This window comes from Cannabis sativa, chromosome X (assembly GCF_029168945.1).
Source record: "Cannabis sativa cultivar Pink pepper isolate KNU-18-1 chromosome X, ASM2916894v1, whole genome shotgun sequence".
Lineage (NCBI taxonomy): Eukaryota > Viridiplantae > Streptophyta > Magnoliopsida > Rosales > Cannabaceae > Cannabis > Cannabis sativa.
The window spans coordinates 49026975-49045484 of NC_083610.1; the positions used below are offsets into that span (position 1 = coordinate 49026975).

General features: G+C 34.7%; 1 protein-coding gene across 1 annotated transcript; it reads right to left on the minus strand.

Annotated features, from left to right (window-relative positions):
- Window positions 1-12096: 12096 nt before the first annotated feature.
- On the minus strand, window positions 12097-15986 carry LOC115697154 (WAT1-related protein At4g08300). Its single transcript, XM_030624063.2, has 6 exons — window positions 15594-15986; window positions 15287-15349; window positions 13610-13726; window positions 12988-13399; window positions 12697-12848; window positions 12097-12568 (listed from the first exon to the last, which is right to left on the minus strand). The coding sequence occupies exons 1-6, from the start codon at window positions 15824-15826 to the stop codon at window positions 12352-12354; spliced, it is 1194 nt and encodes a 397-aa protein (XP_030479923.1). The 5' UTR covers window positions 15827-15986; the 3' UTR covers window positions 12097-12351.
- Between the last annotated feature and the right edge of the window lie 2524 nt (window positions 15987-18510).

An 18510-nucleotide genomic window follows, 5' to 3' on the forward strand; every position in this document is an offset into this window, starting at 1 on the left:
TGCAAAATTGCAAAATGGGGCCCAATCCAATACCCATGGCCGGCCACTTAGTGTAGGTTTTACCATTTATTTTTTTTTTCATTATTTTAATGCCAAATAAATCTAACCTAAACGCAGTGGTTGCCTATAAATAGATAGTGATGGCTCACACTTAAATATTGATGAAATTTCACTTTTAGAAAATTTTCCTGAGCCTTCTTTCTTTCTAGGTCGAAACCACTTCTCTTCTTTTTCTTCTTCATAATTTCAAACCTTGAGTGATAGAGTGAGGGCCCACACACATCAAGTGGTATCTCAATCATAGTGTGGAAGACTGTAAAGAACCCAATCAACAAGAAGGAGAATCGGGCTCAAGAAGGAGAGAAAGAGATCCAGGTTCAGATCTTGATAATGCTCTGCCACAGAAAGGAATCAAGGGCTAGAGATCTGAACGAAAGGAGTCATTATATTCCGCTGCACCCAATGTAAGGTTTCCTAAACTTTATATGTGTTTATTTCATTATTTTAGAAATTCATATTAGAATGTTAATGAAACATACTTGTTAGTAAATCTAGATCCTAGTAAAATAATTCCAACACCAGATTGCCAAAGAGGGCCTACCATAGCCTCTGTAGGCTGGTCGACCACCTTGTTAATGCCTTATCCGGCCACCTCCTTAGTTGGTTAGCCGGTCATGGCCTCCACAAACTGGCCCGATGACGATCCTTCTACCTAGATAGTGATCTGTTCTGTCTCCATCCTGCTTTCATATAACTCTTTCCTTTGGGCTAGTGTACGCTCAAGGACAGGAGCTCCCATGTAAGAAAGATCAACTATGGGGTTGCGCAGCTTGATTTCATAGTTAATCTCCAAAGACAAGCCAACATACTCGTTCCTTGCGGGCCATCAAGGGTAAGCTTTAGTTCATCATTACTCCTCCAGAGTTTTGCCACTAGCCTAGAGACGTCAGCAGCAAGCATGGTATTCTCTTGGTTCCTGGTGCTGAGCAGGCGTTCCAAACCAGAAATCATGTCCTGCTTCTGTTTGAGAAGAGCCTCTGAGTTTGTAAGAGCCTCACCCCTCGCTAGAAGCTCATCCTCTTGGGCCTTTAGCTACTCTCGGAGAGCGCCCGAGGACCCCTTGGAGTTGCGGTGCGAAAAGATGAGCTTCATAAAGGCTTAAAAAATAAAACAAAGTTAAGATTAGTGCTTAAAGACAACACTGGCCAGCCAGCCCCTCTATGGTACTACCAGGGCTGGCCATCCTCTCAAGAACACTACACTGGCCAACCAGCCTTGCACAACACCTCCTTATGGCCGACCAACTTTCATCAACACTGAAAAGTGAGCAAAGTTAGATGTGTAACTTATCGAGGCCAACTCCTAAAGACTGCTAGATGATAGCCTCTTCAACTCACCATCTCTGAGCTCCTTAAGTGCGTCATCGACTGTTGGTAAGACTCTATCCATGCATCTACGAGCCACTTCCATGGCTCTCTGCCCCTTGGCCAAATTTGCCCCTTGGCTGGGTCTCTAGGCACCCTTGCCCGAAGGTTGAGTCCTCCTCAATGGAGGTTCAACGATCATGGGTTTCCTAGCCGGTGTAGGCCCAGGAGGAGGAGGAGGAGGAAGAGAAGGTCCTGCAGCGTCACTGGAATGGGTGGTTCAGGCCACTTTGGCCCTAGGGCACCTGAAGTCTCGTCTGAAGGCTCTCCAACTAGACCTCTGAGTCTTGAAGCCATATCTGCAAAAAGAAAGCAACAAAGTCAGAACACAAGTGACAAATATTCAATACTAGAAAAAAGATGGTGCAATCAACTCTCAACTACCATCATCCTCAAAAGATGAGTCATCTAAATCATGAACTGTTGCCTTGCCCTTGCCTCTAGATGTAGGTGAGGGGCGTGTGGGACTAACATAACTCTAGTCTCTAGGCCTAATCAGTAGAGCGGCGTCCCCAATGGTGCCCCCGTGAGCCAAGCAGTGGCAGAGGGCCTTTTCTCTCTTCTCTAAATTCTTGGCTATTTGAGATAAAGGAACATTGTCGTCCATATCAGGTGTATGCCCGCCTCCTGGGCTAGCCTCCTTAGCAGATATGGCTCCATCTAGACCACTTGATGGGCCCTCATCCCCCTTAACTCTAGAGTCGGTGGGGATACAGGCTGTATCTCCGAAAGTTGGCCACAAAGGCCAACCTCAGTATATCCCTCCTCTCTACTAGGAGGGATAGAATATGTTTAGCCCTATCCCTCATTTGGAGGGTAGGAATGGAGCGTCTATAAGTAGGCACTCTCTGAAAATGGCAGTGTCGAACCTGCTAGATATCCCAGCAATGAAATACTTCTGGACATATCCCCCCACCTTCGACAAAGGCGTACTGTTGGTGTCACCCAACCACTAATATCCAATCTGGATAAAGTAGAAGTACCCCGTTCGATTCTACTTCAGAGCAGATTTTAAGTCAAAATAGTATCCAATCTCATAAGGAGTAGGCTAAAACCAGCCTAGCTCGACATAAAGAACAAAGATCGCTGAAAGGTACTTGATACCTTTCGGTGTGATTTGTGTTGGGCACATTCCGAAGTATGTTGCGATTTATCTAAAGTAGGGGTGCAAAGGCAGTACTGCCCATGCTAAATGTGACGCTCTGACCACGCCATCTAATTGAGGGCCAACCGGTGCGCTCCTTGGTCCCTCGACGACACCTCACACTAGAAGCCTCTCACCAGTCCACTCTCTCTTATTTTATCAAGAGTCTCAGCACTAATAATAGATGGAGGAGAGGCACAACAGTCTCCCTACACCCCAAAATCAAGAACTTGAGGCTCAGTAGCCTGTATTAGAACATGGTCTACACTTATCACCAAAGGCTGGCCAAGCATATTCAAGGGCTACCTGTCATCATCATACAAGCCCAGAAGGCTATTGGAAAAAAGCAGAACATGTCATGTACTGCCTCATCCTAGCAAGTACAACCTCCTTAACCTCAGACTCGATGTTTGGGCTCTTAACACCATGGTTAGCCATAGGCACCTCTGCCTGGCCAACCTCTAGATTTCTATCATCTAGAGGCTACATGGTCTTCTCTACTATACTTACCATACCCATTATTTCTAGCCTGGTAGTGTAAAGGTCAAAATGTGGCGCTCTATGGTAAGACTGATTGGTTCTGGCTATAATGTATCAGTATCAGCCTCAAGATCACTCAGAAATTTGCTAGGGAATGGATTGGATGCTAGTCCATAAAGGGAAGAATGACTAAACCTATAACAACACGATTGTCACCTCCCCAGACCAATACTTGAAATCACCTACATAGAAGAGACAAGGGGAGATGAGCAACTTGACAAAGTGATAAAGTTCAGACAACACTCTAGCTAATCGTACCTAAGGGTACTTGCAAGACCAATTACATCGTACAAGGCTAGGTATCAGGGAAGTATCGTCTCAAGTATACTAACTTAAACAAATGGCAAGTCTTAAGTTGTACATTCGACTATAATAGACTCACCATTAAGTCTTATACAAAGTTTCTAAGGGAGTCAGTATGAGATTATAGTTGTATATGCCTATAAGGCCTTGACAAAAGAGAATAAAAACTTGGCCACCCGCTTGGAACCTAGGCCTTGGCTGGCCAGGGTTCCCAAGCAAAAAGAGATTCGGCTAGGGTTCCATTACCCAACTAAGGGCTAGCCAGGGACCTTAAGCCTAGACATTGGCCGGCCATACTTTAGGGTACCCCCTATGGCTGACTAGCTCCCAAGAGAAGACCTTCATCGCTAGCTAGGTATTGAACAAGACCCCTATGGCCAACTAAGGTGTGTAACATATCAAAGTGTGTGTTTTTAAAAACTCAAACATGTTCTTTGTGTTCTTCGTGACTCAAAGAGTCAAGAATCACAATGAAGGTCAAAATTGAATCTTTTTCTTCAGGAAATCACACATTATATATCCTAAAACTATCATGCGGATCAAAATACTAAAAAGATTACAATCAAACATTAGATCATAAATATTCAAAGCAAAGAAAAGCTTGACACAACTTAAATTGAATACTTTAATTTTTCGAAATGCAATATATATTTATAGAAAATTAAATTTGAGTTGTAAATTAATTTAAATTAATTTTGTAACAACTTAAATTGAATATTTTTCTAAATATTTATTGGAAATTATTACTAAGATGGAAGAAATTCATGTTATATCCATCTAAGTAAAATTTATAAATATTAAATTAAAATTTATATTTAGAATTTTTCATTCTAAATTGGAAATTTTAAATAAATATATATTTAAAATAAATAAATTAAATAAAGAGAATCAAAGAAAATACAACTCACTTTAAATAATGAGCTTGATTATTATTAAGATATTCGATCTCCATTGTTGGTCTTACAAAAGTTAAATGTTTTCAATATAACCTCGAGACGCTAGACTTCGTCCCCCTATGGATGGTTATTTGTTGAACGCATTTAACACCGTAAGATTTCATTTGATAAGTGTTTTGTGAGTTTTCGTCTCTATTTAGAGTCTCCCCTACGGTGACTACGTTGAGATAAACTCATAAAACATGAAACAATGGTGGAAGCTCATAAAATGAGAATAACCTTGACTCTCGCCTACCGGGACAACGTTGGATTCTTATTTTGATCGAATAAAAGGTTGCTAGAATGGTTTCTATTTTAGATGAGCTGACAACTCTATTCAATAAATGATACTTTGACTCTCGCCTACCGGACAATCGTATCAGTTTGTTGAAAACCTTGGAAATTATTTAGGATTGTATGTTTTAGTATTTTCACTAGTCATTCCTACTTGCTATATGTTTATAATTTCTGAATTGTGTATGAATTTATATTGAACCATGTTATTTTCTGTTATTAAGTTGTAGTTTAATTTCGAATCTTCATTGTTGGTCTAACATGTTTGTTTTTCTAATGAGATAAATTCCTAATGGATTTTCACCATTAGACATACATAATAGTGTAAGATCTCGAAAGATAAATATTGTACATGCAACATCTAGCTGTTCATCAAGTGATGACACCTTAGACTAGTATTTTTACAATATGAAACAAGAAGATTACATAAATAAGATTACTTTGTCTTTCGCTAATCGAAGCATCGTTGGATTCTTATTTATAAACGAAATTATCCTAATTCCTCTTAGCTTATTCATTTCGAATTAGCTTCAAAACATATCATTGGATGAATGGTCTATAAATCATTTCATGTCATTCTATATTTTCTCTTAAGAAATTAAATGATGCATATGATTATAATCCCGAAATTCTATTCTCAATTGATATAAATCCTCAATCTTAGAAATCTCCTGCTTGTATGGGCAAATCAGACTTAGAATTAAATTAGTAGTGGTGGTCCAAGAAAGAATTACTCATTATATTTGGTTGAATTTAAGTCTTTGACTTTAATTTTAGAATCCAACCAGAAATTTTCTTATATTTCTAGTTCCAGGAAGCAATACAGTTACACTTTCCAAGTGTTTAATATCCATCTTCTATTAATGGAATCAAACTGTATGGAATATGAGTTAGGTATTCTGTGACCAGGATCCACATGCACTATTCTAAGAATTCTTTGATGTAACTAAACCTATGTCATCAAAAGACACTACCACATTTTTTTAATCTATGGCATTTGTATCTTGTTCATAGTGGATTTGACAAGATCAATCTCTGCAAAGAGTTAATATGCCTATATCCACTGAAAGTAGTTTATCTCATTCGCAGAGTTAATATGCCTATATCCACTGAAAGTAGTTTATCTCATTCGCAGATGGATGTACATTCAGGGGTGGATATGAGTTTTTCGTTGTATTCTTCAAACGATAACTCTAGATTATACCTTTTAGCAAGAAATTTGAAATGTTTGAAAAATTTCATTAGTTTCTAGCAATGGTTAAAACCATTAAGGTAAGTGGTTAAAGATCTTGCGAACTGATAGGGGTGGAGAAATAGTTAGTAGATATGCAGTTCAAAGATCATTAAATTGATTTTTGAATTATATCCAAACTTACCTCCCCAGAAATTTCGAGTTGCATGATTAGTTACTAGTCGTTGCCTAATTCCTTCTATGGTAATACAATTTCAGAATGATTTAATGGTTGTATACTTAATGTAAATCATTACTAGATTCATGGATGACCTAATCAAAATCTTAAGAAAAGCTAGAACTATTAACCATGGTTTGTAAGCTATTCTAAGTGATTAGGGGTGGACCATCCCATAGTCAATAGATAAGAAAGTATTTGTTCAAACAAATACTACTTTTCTAAGATAATGACTAAGTCTGAAAATAAAGTAGCAAATAAAGGAGATATTTAATTCTTGATTCCAAAAGTGTTCTATCATCTTATTTGACATATGATGATCCCACTACCTCTGTTGTCTTGTCACAACCAAAAAGGTTAATACCATTTTCTTAGACATAATTCACGGTACCTTGTCGTAGTGGGAGAGTTTCTAGGAACTCACCTTCTTATGACTTGGGAGACACTAGTGATTAAAATCCATTGTGAGTTTAAACAAGTAATGGATTGTCAAGATAAGAAACTAAGAAGAAAGCCAAAAGAACTATGGTTTAATCCATTCACATGGAATAACCTAAAGTTTTCTATTACAAGGACATAAAAGGAAATTTTCGTTTATAACTCCATTCAATAGACTTAACAAAACTTCCTGTTCCTAGTATTATAGGTTTGAGTTTATCTAAACCTATGGCTTGTGGTATACCTGGTAATTACTTACTCTAATGCAAGTAGCTTACTTTAGTAAGATGCTGAAGCATTTTCTTTCTAATGGCAATCTATAGAAGCTTCACAACTTCTTAGGTATAGATTTTATTTATCTAAGGAAAAGTCTTAACTATTCCAGAAAAGATAAAGCCATGAAAGAATTTCTTATATCAACAGTGAGAGGTCTTAGATATGCTTTTGTATGCCTTAGACCAGACACCTGCTGTTGAGTGGGAGTAATGAGTAGGTATCAGATTAATCCAGGAGAAGAACATTGGAACACAATCAAGTAAATCCTAAGATTAAGAAGAGGAACTATATGTTAGTCTATAAGGGTGTGTTTAAAACTCTTAGACTACACCATATCAGATTTCAAAATTTGCCTTTGTGCTAGTAAATCTTTCTGATAAGATGGTGATTACTCTGGGGGTGGAATAGTGATTTTGGAGAAGTGTAAAAACCTATCTGAAGTCTCTAGGTCTACCAGAGAGAGACTGAATGTTAAAGCTCCAGGAAAGGTACTTATTCAGTCTAAGGAAAGTTCTATACATTTTTGGCACCATTCCAAATTGCCTTAAACTACTAGTGTTAATTTCCTGATTAACCAAAAGTAGTTGCCAAAGGTATAGAATCCAGTATCCCAAGAGAGTAGACATATAGAGAGGAATTTCACATTATCAATGATTTTGTGATTAAAGGAAGAGTAATGGTGGAGAAAAGGTTGTGTTTAATTCAACCTTTCAGATCCTATTACGAGGAGTTTACTACTACTACACTTGATTTGTATATCAAGGTGTTGAGATTATTTGAAACGCACTTTTTGTTTTATATTAGTGCAAGTGGGAGTTTGTTGGGTTTTATGCCCTAAATAAAACTCATTTCAATATAATCAAATTTACTTATTAATATAGATCAGAAATAACATTTAATGTTGCATGGTTCACATGATTTATTTCATGATTATATGTACATAATGTATAAATTCATCTGAAACCCTTTTCACATACTTGATCCTGTTTATTGTGCCGTCAACACATTGGAAAGTAAACATGACTATGTGAATAAAGTTTCCTAGATTTATCGTACATAGGGTTTTACTGATATGATAATCTACAACAGAGTTTACTTGCATTTGGAGAAGTGCTATGTTCTTTCCAGAGCATTGGTTAAAGTAAAGCTCAGGTTGGATGCATGGAGTATGCATCGGAAGGGACCGATATTGAACTTTGACTTAGATTTATTAAACTTACCGTAATATCTATTCAAGTCAATATCGCCTAGTTGATCCTAGATCAAATGATCTTAATCCTGATATGATTAGGCTCAATCTCGAGAGGCTATTCGTGTTCTTTGATTTGTTAGTTAAGCCTACTTTTAGGTCAGGGTGATACGTACATTTTGGGAACACGGTAGTGCAATTGAGTGGGAGCGCTAGCATAAACATGGAATCTATAGCTTCTATCTGGCGAATAGTAAGCAAAGGATGATCTCCTTCGAGCTTGACCAAACGAACATAAATGGTGGAGTACTCATTTCACATAAGCTGAAATATCATTTATACGGGGTCAAGTGTTTTAAGAAATAAATACATTGTAGGGTGTAACGGTAATTTAATCCCTTTACAGTGTAGATCATTCATATAGAGGATCATTGATCAAATTAGGATTATAACAATGGATAACTAATGATGTGCCTATATGGTGGAACATATAAAGCATTCTATATAACTGAGAGTGCAATTCTAAGTTCTATGCGTGGATTCAACGAAGAATTAATAAGTTAGTGAATTTTAGTGCTAAATTCTTGATCTACTTATTGGAAGCTCGGTTATATAGACCCATGGTCCCCGCACTAGTTGAGATAATATTGCTTGTAAGACTCATATAATTGGTTTTGATTAATCAATTATAATTCTCAAATTAGACTATGTCTATTTGTGAATTTTTCACTAAGTAAGGGCGAAATTGTAAAGAAAGAGTTTTAGGGGCATATTTGTTAATTATGATACTTTGTATGGTTCAATTAATAAATATGATAAATGACAATATTATTTAATAATTATTTATAGTTATTAAATAGTTAGAATTGGCATTTAAATGGTTGAATTAAAAAATTGGCGTTTTTGAGAAAATCAGATGCAGAAAAGTTAAAACTGCAAAATTGCAAAAAGTGAGGCCCAAATCCACTAGTATAGGGCCGGCCACTTTTATAGGAATTTACCTCTGATATTTTCATTATTTTAATGCCAAATAATTCAAACCTAACCCTAGTGGAATGCTATAAATAGATAGTGAAGGCTTCAGGAAAATTACACTTTTTTCTGACACTTTCTGAATCAGAAAAACCTGAGCCTTCTCTCTCCCTATCTTTGGCCGAACCCACTCTCTCTCTCTTCCTCATTGAGATTTCGAAATTCTTAGTGTATGAGTAGTGCCCACACACAGCAAGTGATACCTCAATCATAGTGAGGAAGATCGTGAAGAAAGACTTTCAGCAAGAAGGAGTTTCAACATCAAAGATTCAGAGAAAGAGATCCAGGTTCAGATATTGATAATGCTCTGCTACAGAAAGGAATCAAGGGCTAGATATCTGAACGGAAGGAGTCATATTATTTCGCTGCACCCAATGTAAGGTTTCTTTAACTTTATATGTGTTTATTTCATCGTTTTAGAAAGTTCATATTTAGGGTGTTAATAAACATACTTGTGAGTAGATCTAAGATCCTGGTAAAATAATTTCCAACAGCATGTCCATGTGGCCAACATCAATGCCATATGGGAGTACAACTCGTCAACAAGAAGGCCAAGCCATCTACTCAGCACTTCAACCGACGAGGGGTCTAAGTACTTAAGAGGGACGATGAGATGACGAACCAAACACCTCAAGGGGGTTGGCTGGCCACCCTTGGCCGGCCCTATAACAAGCATAGACCAGTCAACTTTTGAACATCATATGGCCGACCAGCATGCACATTAGAGATGCATGGTTAACCAGCCTTTGGCTTGGCAGGTTTTAGTGGGTAGCTTTCATCCGTGGACAACAAGTCAAACCACGAATTTGGCCTTAACAACCCACGTAAATAAAGGGAAAATATCAGCAACTTTCCTATTTTCGAGGGGCAGTTTAGTCATTTGTATTTTTATTTACCTATTTTTAAGGGATATTAAGGATGTAGGCTCTCCTATATAAAGAGCATTAGTCAAACCCTAAAACCCTAAGTATCAAACCATATGCATTAAGCTCTAAGTCTGGTAACTCATCTCGTCTCTCTCTCACACGCACATTGCTCTACTCTCACTCGAGATTTGCCAACTCTGGTTCTCACATTATAATCTTTAAAGAGCCATTCTAGATCCCATTACTATAGTGATCTAAGTGGTATTATCTCTGGTATCAATATAATTAAAAAGGGAGTAGGTCGTTACTTGCTAATTAAGAGTCACCTCTATAAAATCTTATGTCTATTTATTTTTTTATGCTAATTGTGTAACACGTGGCAAGCATCAATGTTAAATTCGACTCCATTGTCGGTTGGCCAAATCTGAGGTCAACATATATTGTGGATAAGGACAAATCATTAGTGTTTTGTGGTTCAATCCTAAGACCTAGTAACCAAAACAGAGAGCTGCCATTCATAAACGATATCAAGCTTTAAAAATAAAAGTTTTAGAGCTGAAATGGAGATGGACCATTACCCAAAAAATGGTATAGGAAAAGGAGAGAAGCTTCTGTTGAGAGCTACATCGGAGTAGAGAGCTTCAAACCACCATCGTGGGGAAGAGGACGATCGAAAGGGAAAGGGGCTCGAGTGGCCGGTTTCGAAGAGGACGATCGAAAGGGTTGAGAGGCTGGTTTCAGAGAGGACGATCGAGAGAGTTGAGGTTGGTTTTGGAGATTACTGGGCGAATTCGAAGGGGTCGAGAGGATGGTTTCGCCAGAGCTTTCGAAGAGTTTTAGGGTTAGGGATGTGTGAACAGTGGCGAATTGATTTTTGGATTTTAGGGGATTTATTAAATTAGCATCCGTTTATATTTCTCACAATTTAATTTCGCGTCAATTTTAAGCCCTCACAAACACAATAATCGACTATTAATAACAGACCCAAAATAAAAGCAAGTATCCAATTTTTTTTGGCTTTATGTCGTCAGTTGCCCTTTTACCGTCATTTAACCAAATGACATTAATTAGATATTATTAGTGTCATTTTTAAACAGACACGTCCAATAATTTGGGTACTGTTCACGTCGACCAACGCTATAAATTATAGCGTTGACTGACATGAATATTATAATTTGTAGTAGTGGTAAATGAATCCAACCAAAATTCATTTTGAAAATTATTTTTTAGGAAAAAAAATTAAATGCAAAACTTGGCTTGAGGGAGAAATTAAAAGCAAAAAAGACATCTTACGTAAATAGTAAAACAATATTTATCAATCAATAAAAAAAAAACAATATTTATAAAAAAAAAAAAATAGTGAAAGGAAATGAAGATAAGGGTGAGATTTAAAAAATAAGACTTTAATTTAATCTGATAAGGGTAAAAGATAGCCCCTATTAGTAGGTTCTGAGTCATTTTATCAACTATTCACTCCTCAAAGCTACAATAAATTCTCTTAACCATTGGATCATGTATAAATTATTAAGTGATAAACTAATGCCTATGCATCGTTGCCCTATTATATATATTTATAAAAGTAATTAATAAATGTGTCTCTAGAAAAATATAGACAGCGCCCAAGAACTATTCTTGTCCTTTATTCGTTTCATAGGCATATGATGATGGTATATCTTTCTTTAAACAAAGTACATAATGATGAGGAGTTAGCTGAAGCTTAAACTCAACTTTCAGTATCTAATTATGGAGTTATATATTAACCTTACAAAATAAATAAATAAATAAATGAATAAAAATTAAGGAGTTATCAATTATTCTTACAGGTATATATTTGTCATTCTTGTTTATAAATAAGGTATCAATTAATCTTTCTATTCATAGATATCGTGAAATAAAAAATTCTAGCTCCACTTTAGATGTGACACAAGAGAATCCGCACACAGTACGTATATATATATACAGAGAGAGAAAAAGTGATCAGTTATTTGATTCTATTTTATTCTCTCATCTCTTTGCATATTATTATCACTTTTTCATCCATAATAGTATATTTTCTTTTTTAACATACATATAATTGTATAATTAAGCTTCAATATCTATAATATTTTATATATATATATAAATTCATAAAAATGTAAATTGTAATTAATATAACTAATAACTACATACATAATGAAATCATAAATATTTAAATAGAAAATATGGATTAAGAGTGTAGACAAAAAAAAAAAAAACACAATAGGAGCTAGCTAGCCAAATATATTATATAACTGTAACTCGTAATTACTCTCAAGTTACATTTATCAATAAAAATAAAAAGCTAATGTAGAGGAAAAAACGAAGCAAATTAAGTTGCATATTTCTTCAGACATTACGATCTCGTCGAGGAGATATACGTAATAATTTCATTTGCTCTTTATAACTAGAGATGATATATAATTATATATAGATAGCCCCAAATTGTTAATTATCTTTATATATAATATTCATTAATTATATATTTATGAAGCGAGCTGAGAAGACGTAGAAATCTTGGACATCTCTAGTGGTCCTCCTCCATTGTTATTGTTAGGAGTGACAGTAACTGGTTTGACAATGGTGTCTGTGATTGGCAATTGATCAATATTTTTGGACGGTGCTGATGATTCTATTGGATCTTTGCTTTTACCCCAAACCACAGTGTAGAGTCCCATGACTATGAATAATGCCCCAATTATACTGCACAATATTATTGAAAAACAAAATTAGACTACAAACACAGTTAGAAAAAAAAATTATATATAAATATATATATTCTAGTAATTTTCTATTCTAATTAATTAATATATGATAATAATCATAGGTACCTTCCAAGGTGGACTTGTTCAGCCAAAACAATGGCACCAAGAGCGAATGTTATGATCATGCATAGAGGACTGAAAGATGTCACAAAAACTGGGCCTCGTTCTCTTATCACCATTCCTTGCACATAATATGCAATTCCAGAGCAAACCACACCCTATATATTAAACCACCAATAATAATTAATTAGACTTACGGAAATGGGCGACAGGTAGGTAGGGTACACTATATCTTGAATTGATCATAATTAATGAAAATGGTATACGTAAATAATAATTAAGGGGCAGGGTACTAACAGAGTAGACAGCAGCAAGAAGCCTGGAATCCCATCCGAGAACCCAAACATGCATGTCACGTTCGAACACAAGAGTGACCACCCCACCTTCCAACACACCCATCAAGCAAATCCACGCTGTCAGAGACAGTTCCGCCGGATACTTCTTCAACGTAAAAGATTGTACAATGAAGAAGCTAGCCCAGCCACCGCAACTCCCGACCAGCATGAGGGTTCCGGTGACCCAGTGGTGATCGGAGGACTCGGTCGTGGTCTGCTGACCCGAATGCCCATGGCTGCTGCTGCTGCTGCTATGTATAATGTCAAGGATGGGGCCTTTGTAAAGAGTCATCACCATTGCTCCTGACACTGTAATTACTGTCCCTATCACCTTTGCAAGGCTATGCCACTTTTTCACATTCACCGTTTCTAACCTGACCATCATCAATAAATAATTACATTATTTTTTATATTGATCACATCACTAAAAATATACATTCACTTTAAAGCAACTATATTTTTCGGACAGTGTATTTATGTATTTACTTATTTATTATTATTATTATTATAAAGAAGAAAAATAAAAAAATGAAGAAATTAGTTGCCAGCTATTTCAGGTTTTTATTATTATGTAAGTTAATTACCTAAAGGCGAGAGCCATTATGAAGGTAATAGCAGGTAAAATGTTCACAATAGCGGATCCGAATGTTGCAGAGGTGTACTTCATTCCCAAGTTGTACAAGTTCTGATCAAGTACTGGTCTGCAGGATTACATTTGTATTCATATAATTAATTAGCTAATAATATCATGTATCTTTTAGATGAGAAATGCTAGAAAGTAGTGGTGATTAGCAGGGCCGGCCCTGAAAATATATGGGCCCAAGACGAATTAAATTTTGGGGCCCTCAAAAATATATAAAAAAATAATCAAAAGAAGAGTGTTATGGGATTAGAACCATGACCTTAGACATTATGTCATCCACCTCAACCAACTAAGCTATGAATATTTGTTACTTATAATACACTTAAATTTTACTTAAATAAAAGCCTAAATAATTTTTTTTATTTTTTTTATTTCGGGCCCCCGGAAAGTGTGGGCCCTAGGCGCGGGCCTAGCCCGCCTATGCCTAGGGCCGGCCCTGGTGATTAGTATTACCTTAAGTGTTATATTATTATTGGTACAATTAAATATTGGATAGTTTAATTTAATAAATATTAAAGAATATTCTTAACCAATGATCTGGGCACTTGCCCGTCCCACTAATAGGGAATATATTTTATAAATAACTTGATAAAAGTAATTAATATTAACTGTACCATATATTAATATATATATACATACACATACACTCATATATACTATAATATATATATATGAATTAATTGAGAAGAGCATATATATATATATAAATATATAAAAAGAGTGACTATCGACATCATTTCCATTAGCAACGATTGCCACTACACTACTCTCTCTCTACAAAGATTACAGGATATATCTGAATATTTCTCCCAATAATAAAACTTAATATATGTAGTATATATATATTATTAAAATATTATGCCTAACAACTTGGTGATAGGGCTTTATAATTGATTAACAATTTATTATATTATTTATTAAATTAAATTGTATCAAACTCATTTGCATCAATAATAATATACCACTTGTTGTGGTTGACACATAAAGTCCCCTTTATCATTTCTCTTAGAATATTCATGATCAACTTGTAATTATTAGATTTATATGTACTAGGAACTTAAAAATTAGTTGAGTTGCTTAGAGTAATATAAAAGGTAAACACGACAAAAAAAAAAAAAAAAAAGAAAAAAGAAAAAAGAAAAAGAAAAGAAAGAAAAAAAGAGTAGTCAAGATCAAGAAAATAATTGAGGGTTATTTTTAACTGTACATGCATGTCAGCATGTGTGTGCGTGTGTGCATGAAAAAGTTCTGATAAAGAAGCATAGGAATATACCTCTAGGCCCACCTTCAGGTGGCTCATGTTTTTTCCAATTATTATTAAATAATATGTAACTGTATATTATTAGCTATATTATATATCATATACACAAATGATGTTAAATTATATATGCGTCATATAATTAATATATATATAGAAATGCGTTCTATAAACTATATACATACATATAATTTGAGTTATGATACACATGTTAAATTATTTGTAACCATGCATGCACATACAAAACATAAACATACATAAATAAATATATATATATATATATATGTTTATGTATGTGTAGTTTGAGAAACAATTATTCAATAATTAATCAAGCGCAGCGTGTCATATATAGGGCCTTACTCTAAGAAACCAAGCAGCATTATGCGTAGGAAGATCGGGAGAGTCATCTTTGGCCTTATTTTCCTGTGAAAAAGAAAGAAGAAAGAAGAAACGTACACACATATATATATATATATATACACATTAGAATTAGAATATAAAAAGAAATTAGCAGTAGCATGAACAAATCGGTAGCTAGAAAATCATCAGTAAAGATATATATATATTTATATATATATATATATATAATAGTATTAGTTTTTAAGTAGCTAGTATATATAGTATAGTGTACGTACGTACTATACGTAGGTAGGTAAGTACGAAGTACCTTTCAAGAACAAAGGCAAATGGAGCTATGAGAACAAAGGCAACAACGTGACGATAGACAGACAAGACGAAGTGACTCATGCCGTGTTTGAAGGAGACCATGCTAATAATATACATCCCTGCATACCCAAACTGCAGAGAAACCATAGCCAAATACGGCTTCATCTTTCTCAGAGCCTCTGTAATCTTCCCCCCATGTACCGATGACCTAATAATACTATTATTATCTCCCATATTTGATAATAAATAATTAATTTAACTTAATTAAAAAATTAGTTAGCTCTATCAATTCTATATATTTATATATCTAACTAGCTAGCTAGCTTCTCAAGCTCTCTCTCTATATATGTAGGTGATACTTCTTAACCTGCCTGCCAATGAACACCAAAATGAGAAATGCCTCTTCTTATAGGCACAAAAAGGAAGCAATATATCAATAAATAAAAGAAAAAGAGGTAATGTATTTGTTTTTATTTTATAAAAATGGCCCCACTTTAGTACGTCCTCTACTCTCTCTCCCCTAGCCCTAGCTAGGATTCCCTTATCCGTTAAGCGAATACAAATTCCGTGGCATTCCAAAGCAATAGAATCCTTGTGTGCTATCAGAATCAAATAATAAGTAAAACAAAAATTAAATAAAACCAAGGAGAAGAAAGGAGTTCATAATTAATTGGATCTCTTTGAAAATAATGTTACTATGTTTTTGTGTGTGTGTGTTTATATTTTTGTTATCTATTTATTATTTTATTTTTTTAGAAGTGGGGATTTAATTCATTGACCATCAAATGGGGATTAGGTTTAGTGCTCTTTCAATGACATAGGCAAAGCTTATATGATTTTTATTTTTTATTTTTTTTTGGTAAAGATGAGTGGGTGCTATGAAGAGTGGACACCACTTCAACAAATAAAAGGCAATTAATGTGATGAACTCATCTCATCGATCTTCTTATAAAAAAAAAAAAAAAAAAAAAAACTCATCTCATCGATCATCACTCATTAATTGGCTATGTATAGTTGTGAAAACACACACACATATATATGTTTTATGATTAATTAATAATTATTAGTTTATAAATTAACCTTTAGCTAGTGCGAATGACACGGCTATAGCTAGTAAAAAATTTCAAGGTTTCCCTCTTGATCAGTCCAAATAATTACGGTACGTAGTGCGTTATATATTATACATGTAAATAAAGGCATTTAGTTTAAGTTTGTGAAAATAACAATATTTTTCAAAATAAAGCATGGCTATTAATATTATTAGGATTTAGAATGAATACTATCGATGTCTATATACATTTTTCATTCACTATAAGAAATTTAAGTTTTAGGAGCAACTAATTTAGAGACGATAAAAAATTCTTTAATAATAGGGGTATTAGAGGCGACAAGTCGCTTGTTTTAATTTTTTTTTTACTTTGTATACTTTTAGGGTGACTATTGTCACCCCTAATAGTATTAGAGGTGACAATATCGTCCCTAATAAATTTGAATTATATCCGTAGCTTTGGGCAAGATTTTTTTCCCTTATAGCTTTAGATGCAATTTTTAGGAACGACATTTGTCGCCCCTAAAAGTTTGCTTTATTAAAATCGATTTCTTTTTCCTTGACCCCCACTTCTGTTATCTCTCCAAAACCTAAAAAATCTTTCTGAAAAAAAATCCCATCCCCATCGTTCTCTCTGTCTCGACTAGTCTTCCCAGTCTAATCTGGCCTCCTCGTTCGGACTGACATTCGACTGTCCTCCTCCGGGTCCCTCCTTCCATCTCTTTAGTTCAAAAATTAATCACGATAAAGTTCAGAAGTGCTTCAGGAGTTGGTGTTCCTCCATCTTCTCTCTATCCCTCTCTCTTTTGGAGTTTATTTGTTTTGGTTTTTTATTTCAATTTATTGCATTTTCTCTGTTCGTGCTTGGTTATTAAGTACTTCACAAAGTTCGGTTTTTCTGGTAAATTTTTATCTCTCATATAATTTAAGTATTATATATTTTCATGTTTTTCTTGCAAATTATATATATATTTCTCATTTTTTTTTTGTGATTTCCTTTTTTCTTTTTCTTCCTCTCTCCAATGGCAGCTCCTCCAACGGAAGGCGCTTCTCCACCTTATATTGACAATTCCTTCAGATAATTAAGTTCTGAGTTTTTTCAAGAGAGAATTTTGGTTGTTTGTTATTATTCTCTCTCATTCTTTTTGTAAAAACTTAGAAGCACAATGTAATTTATGTAAATTTAAGTTTAATCTATTCGGTCTTCTTCTAAAGATAAAAGAATAGTATTAATTTTGTTTTAGATTAATTTTTGTATTAGTATTATACAAAATTACACCACTAAAAAATAGAATTATTTTTTGGTTTTCTTTATAAAATATATTTAAATATTTATGATATAATAATTTATATATTTTTTAATATTGATACTTTTAGAGGTGACAAAAGTCAAAAATTGATTTCTGACAGGCCTTTTTAGGGGCGATTTTTAAACATTAGAAATTCATGGATTACTTTTAAGGGCGCTCCTAACTAAAGGCGACTTTGTCGCCCCTAATTGTATTTTTTGACATGAACTAGTCACCCCTAATAATTATTAGGGGCGAATTTGCATGGTTTTAGAGGCGACATATTTGTTGTATGATTCTGGTTACCTTGTCAATTAGCCAGTAATTTGAAAATAAAATGGCAATATTATGTGCGTATACGCATAATACTAAGGTCATAATTTTTTTTTTCTTTTTCATTCTACAGTTCAAATAGTTTATTTTATTATTCAAAAAAGCAGGTGTTGACTGTGGATTTAGCCAATCGACACAGAGTCTGACTAAGATTGGATCTCGCCTATGACTGCCACGTGTGGAACGATAATAAATGTAAAAAGACCAAGATTTATACAGATGCGACTCCTTTTGTTTAGGTAATGACC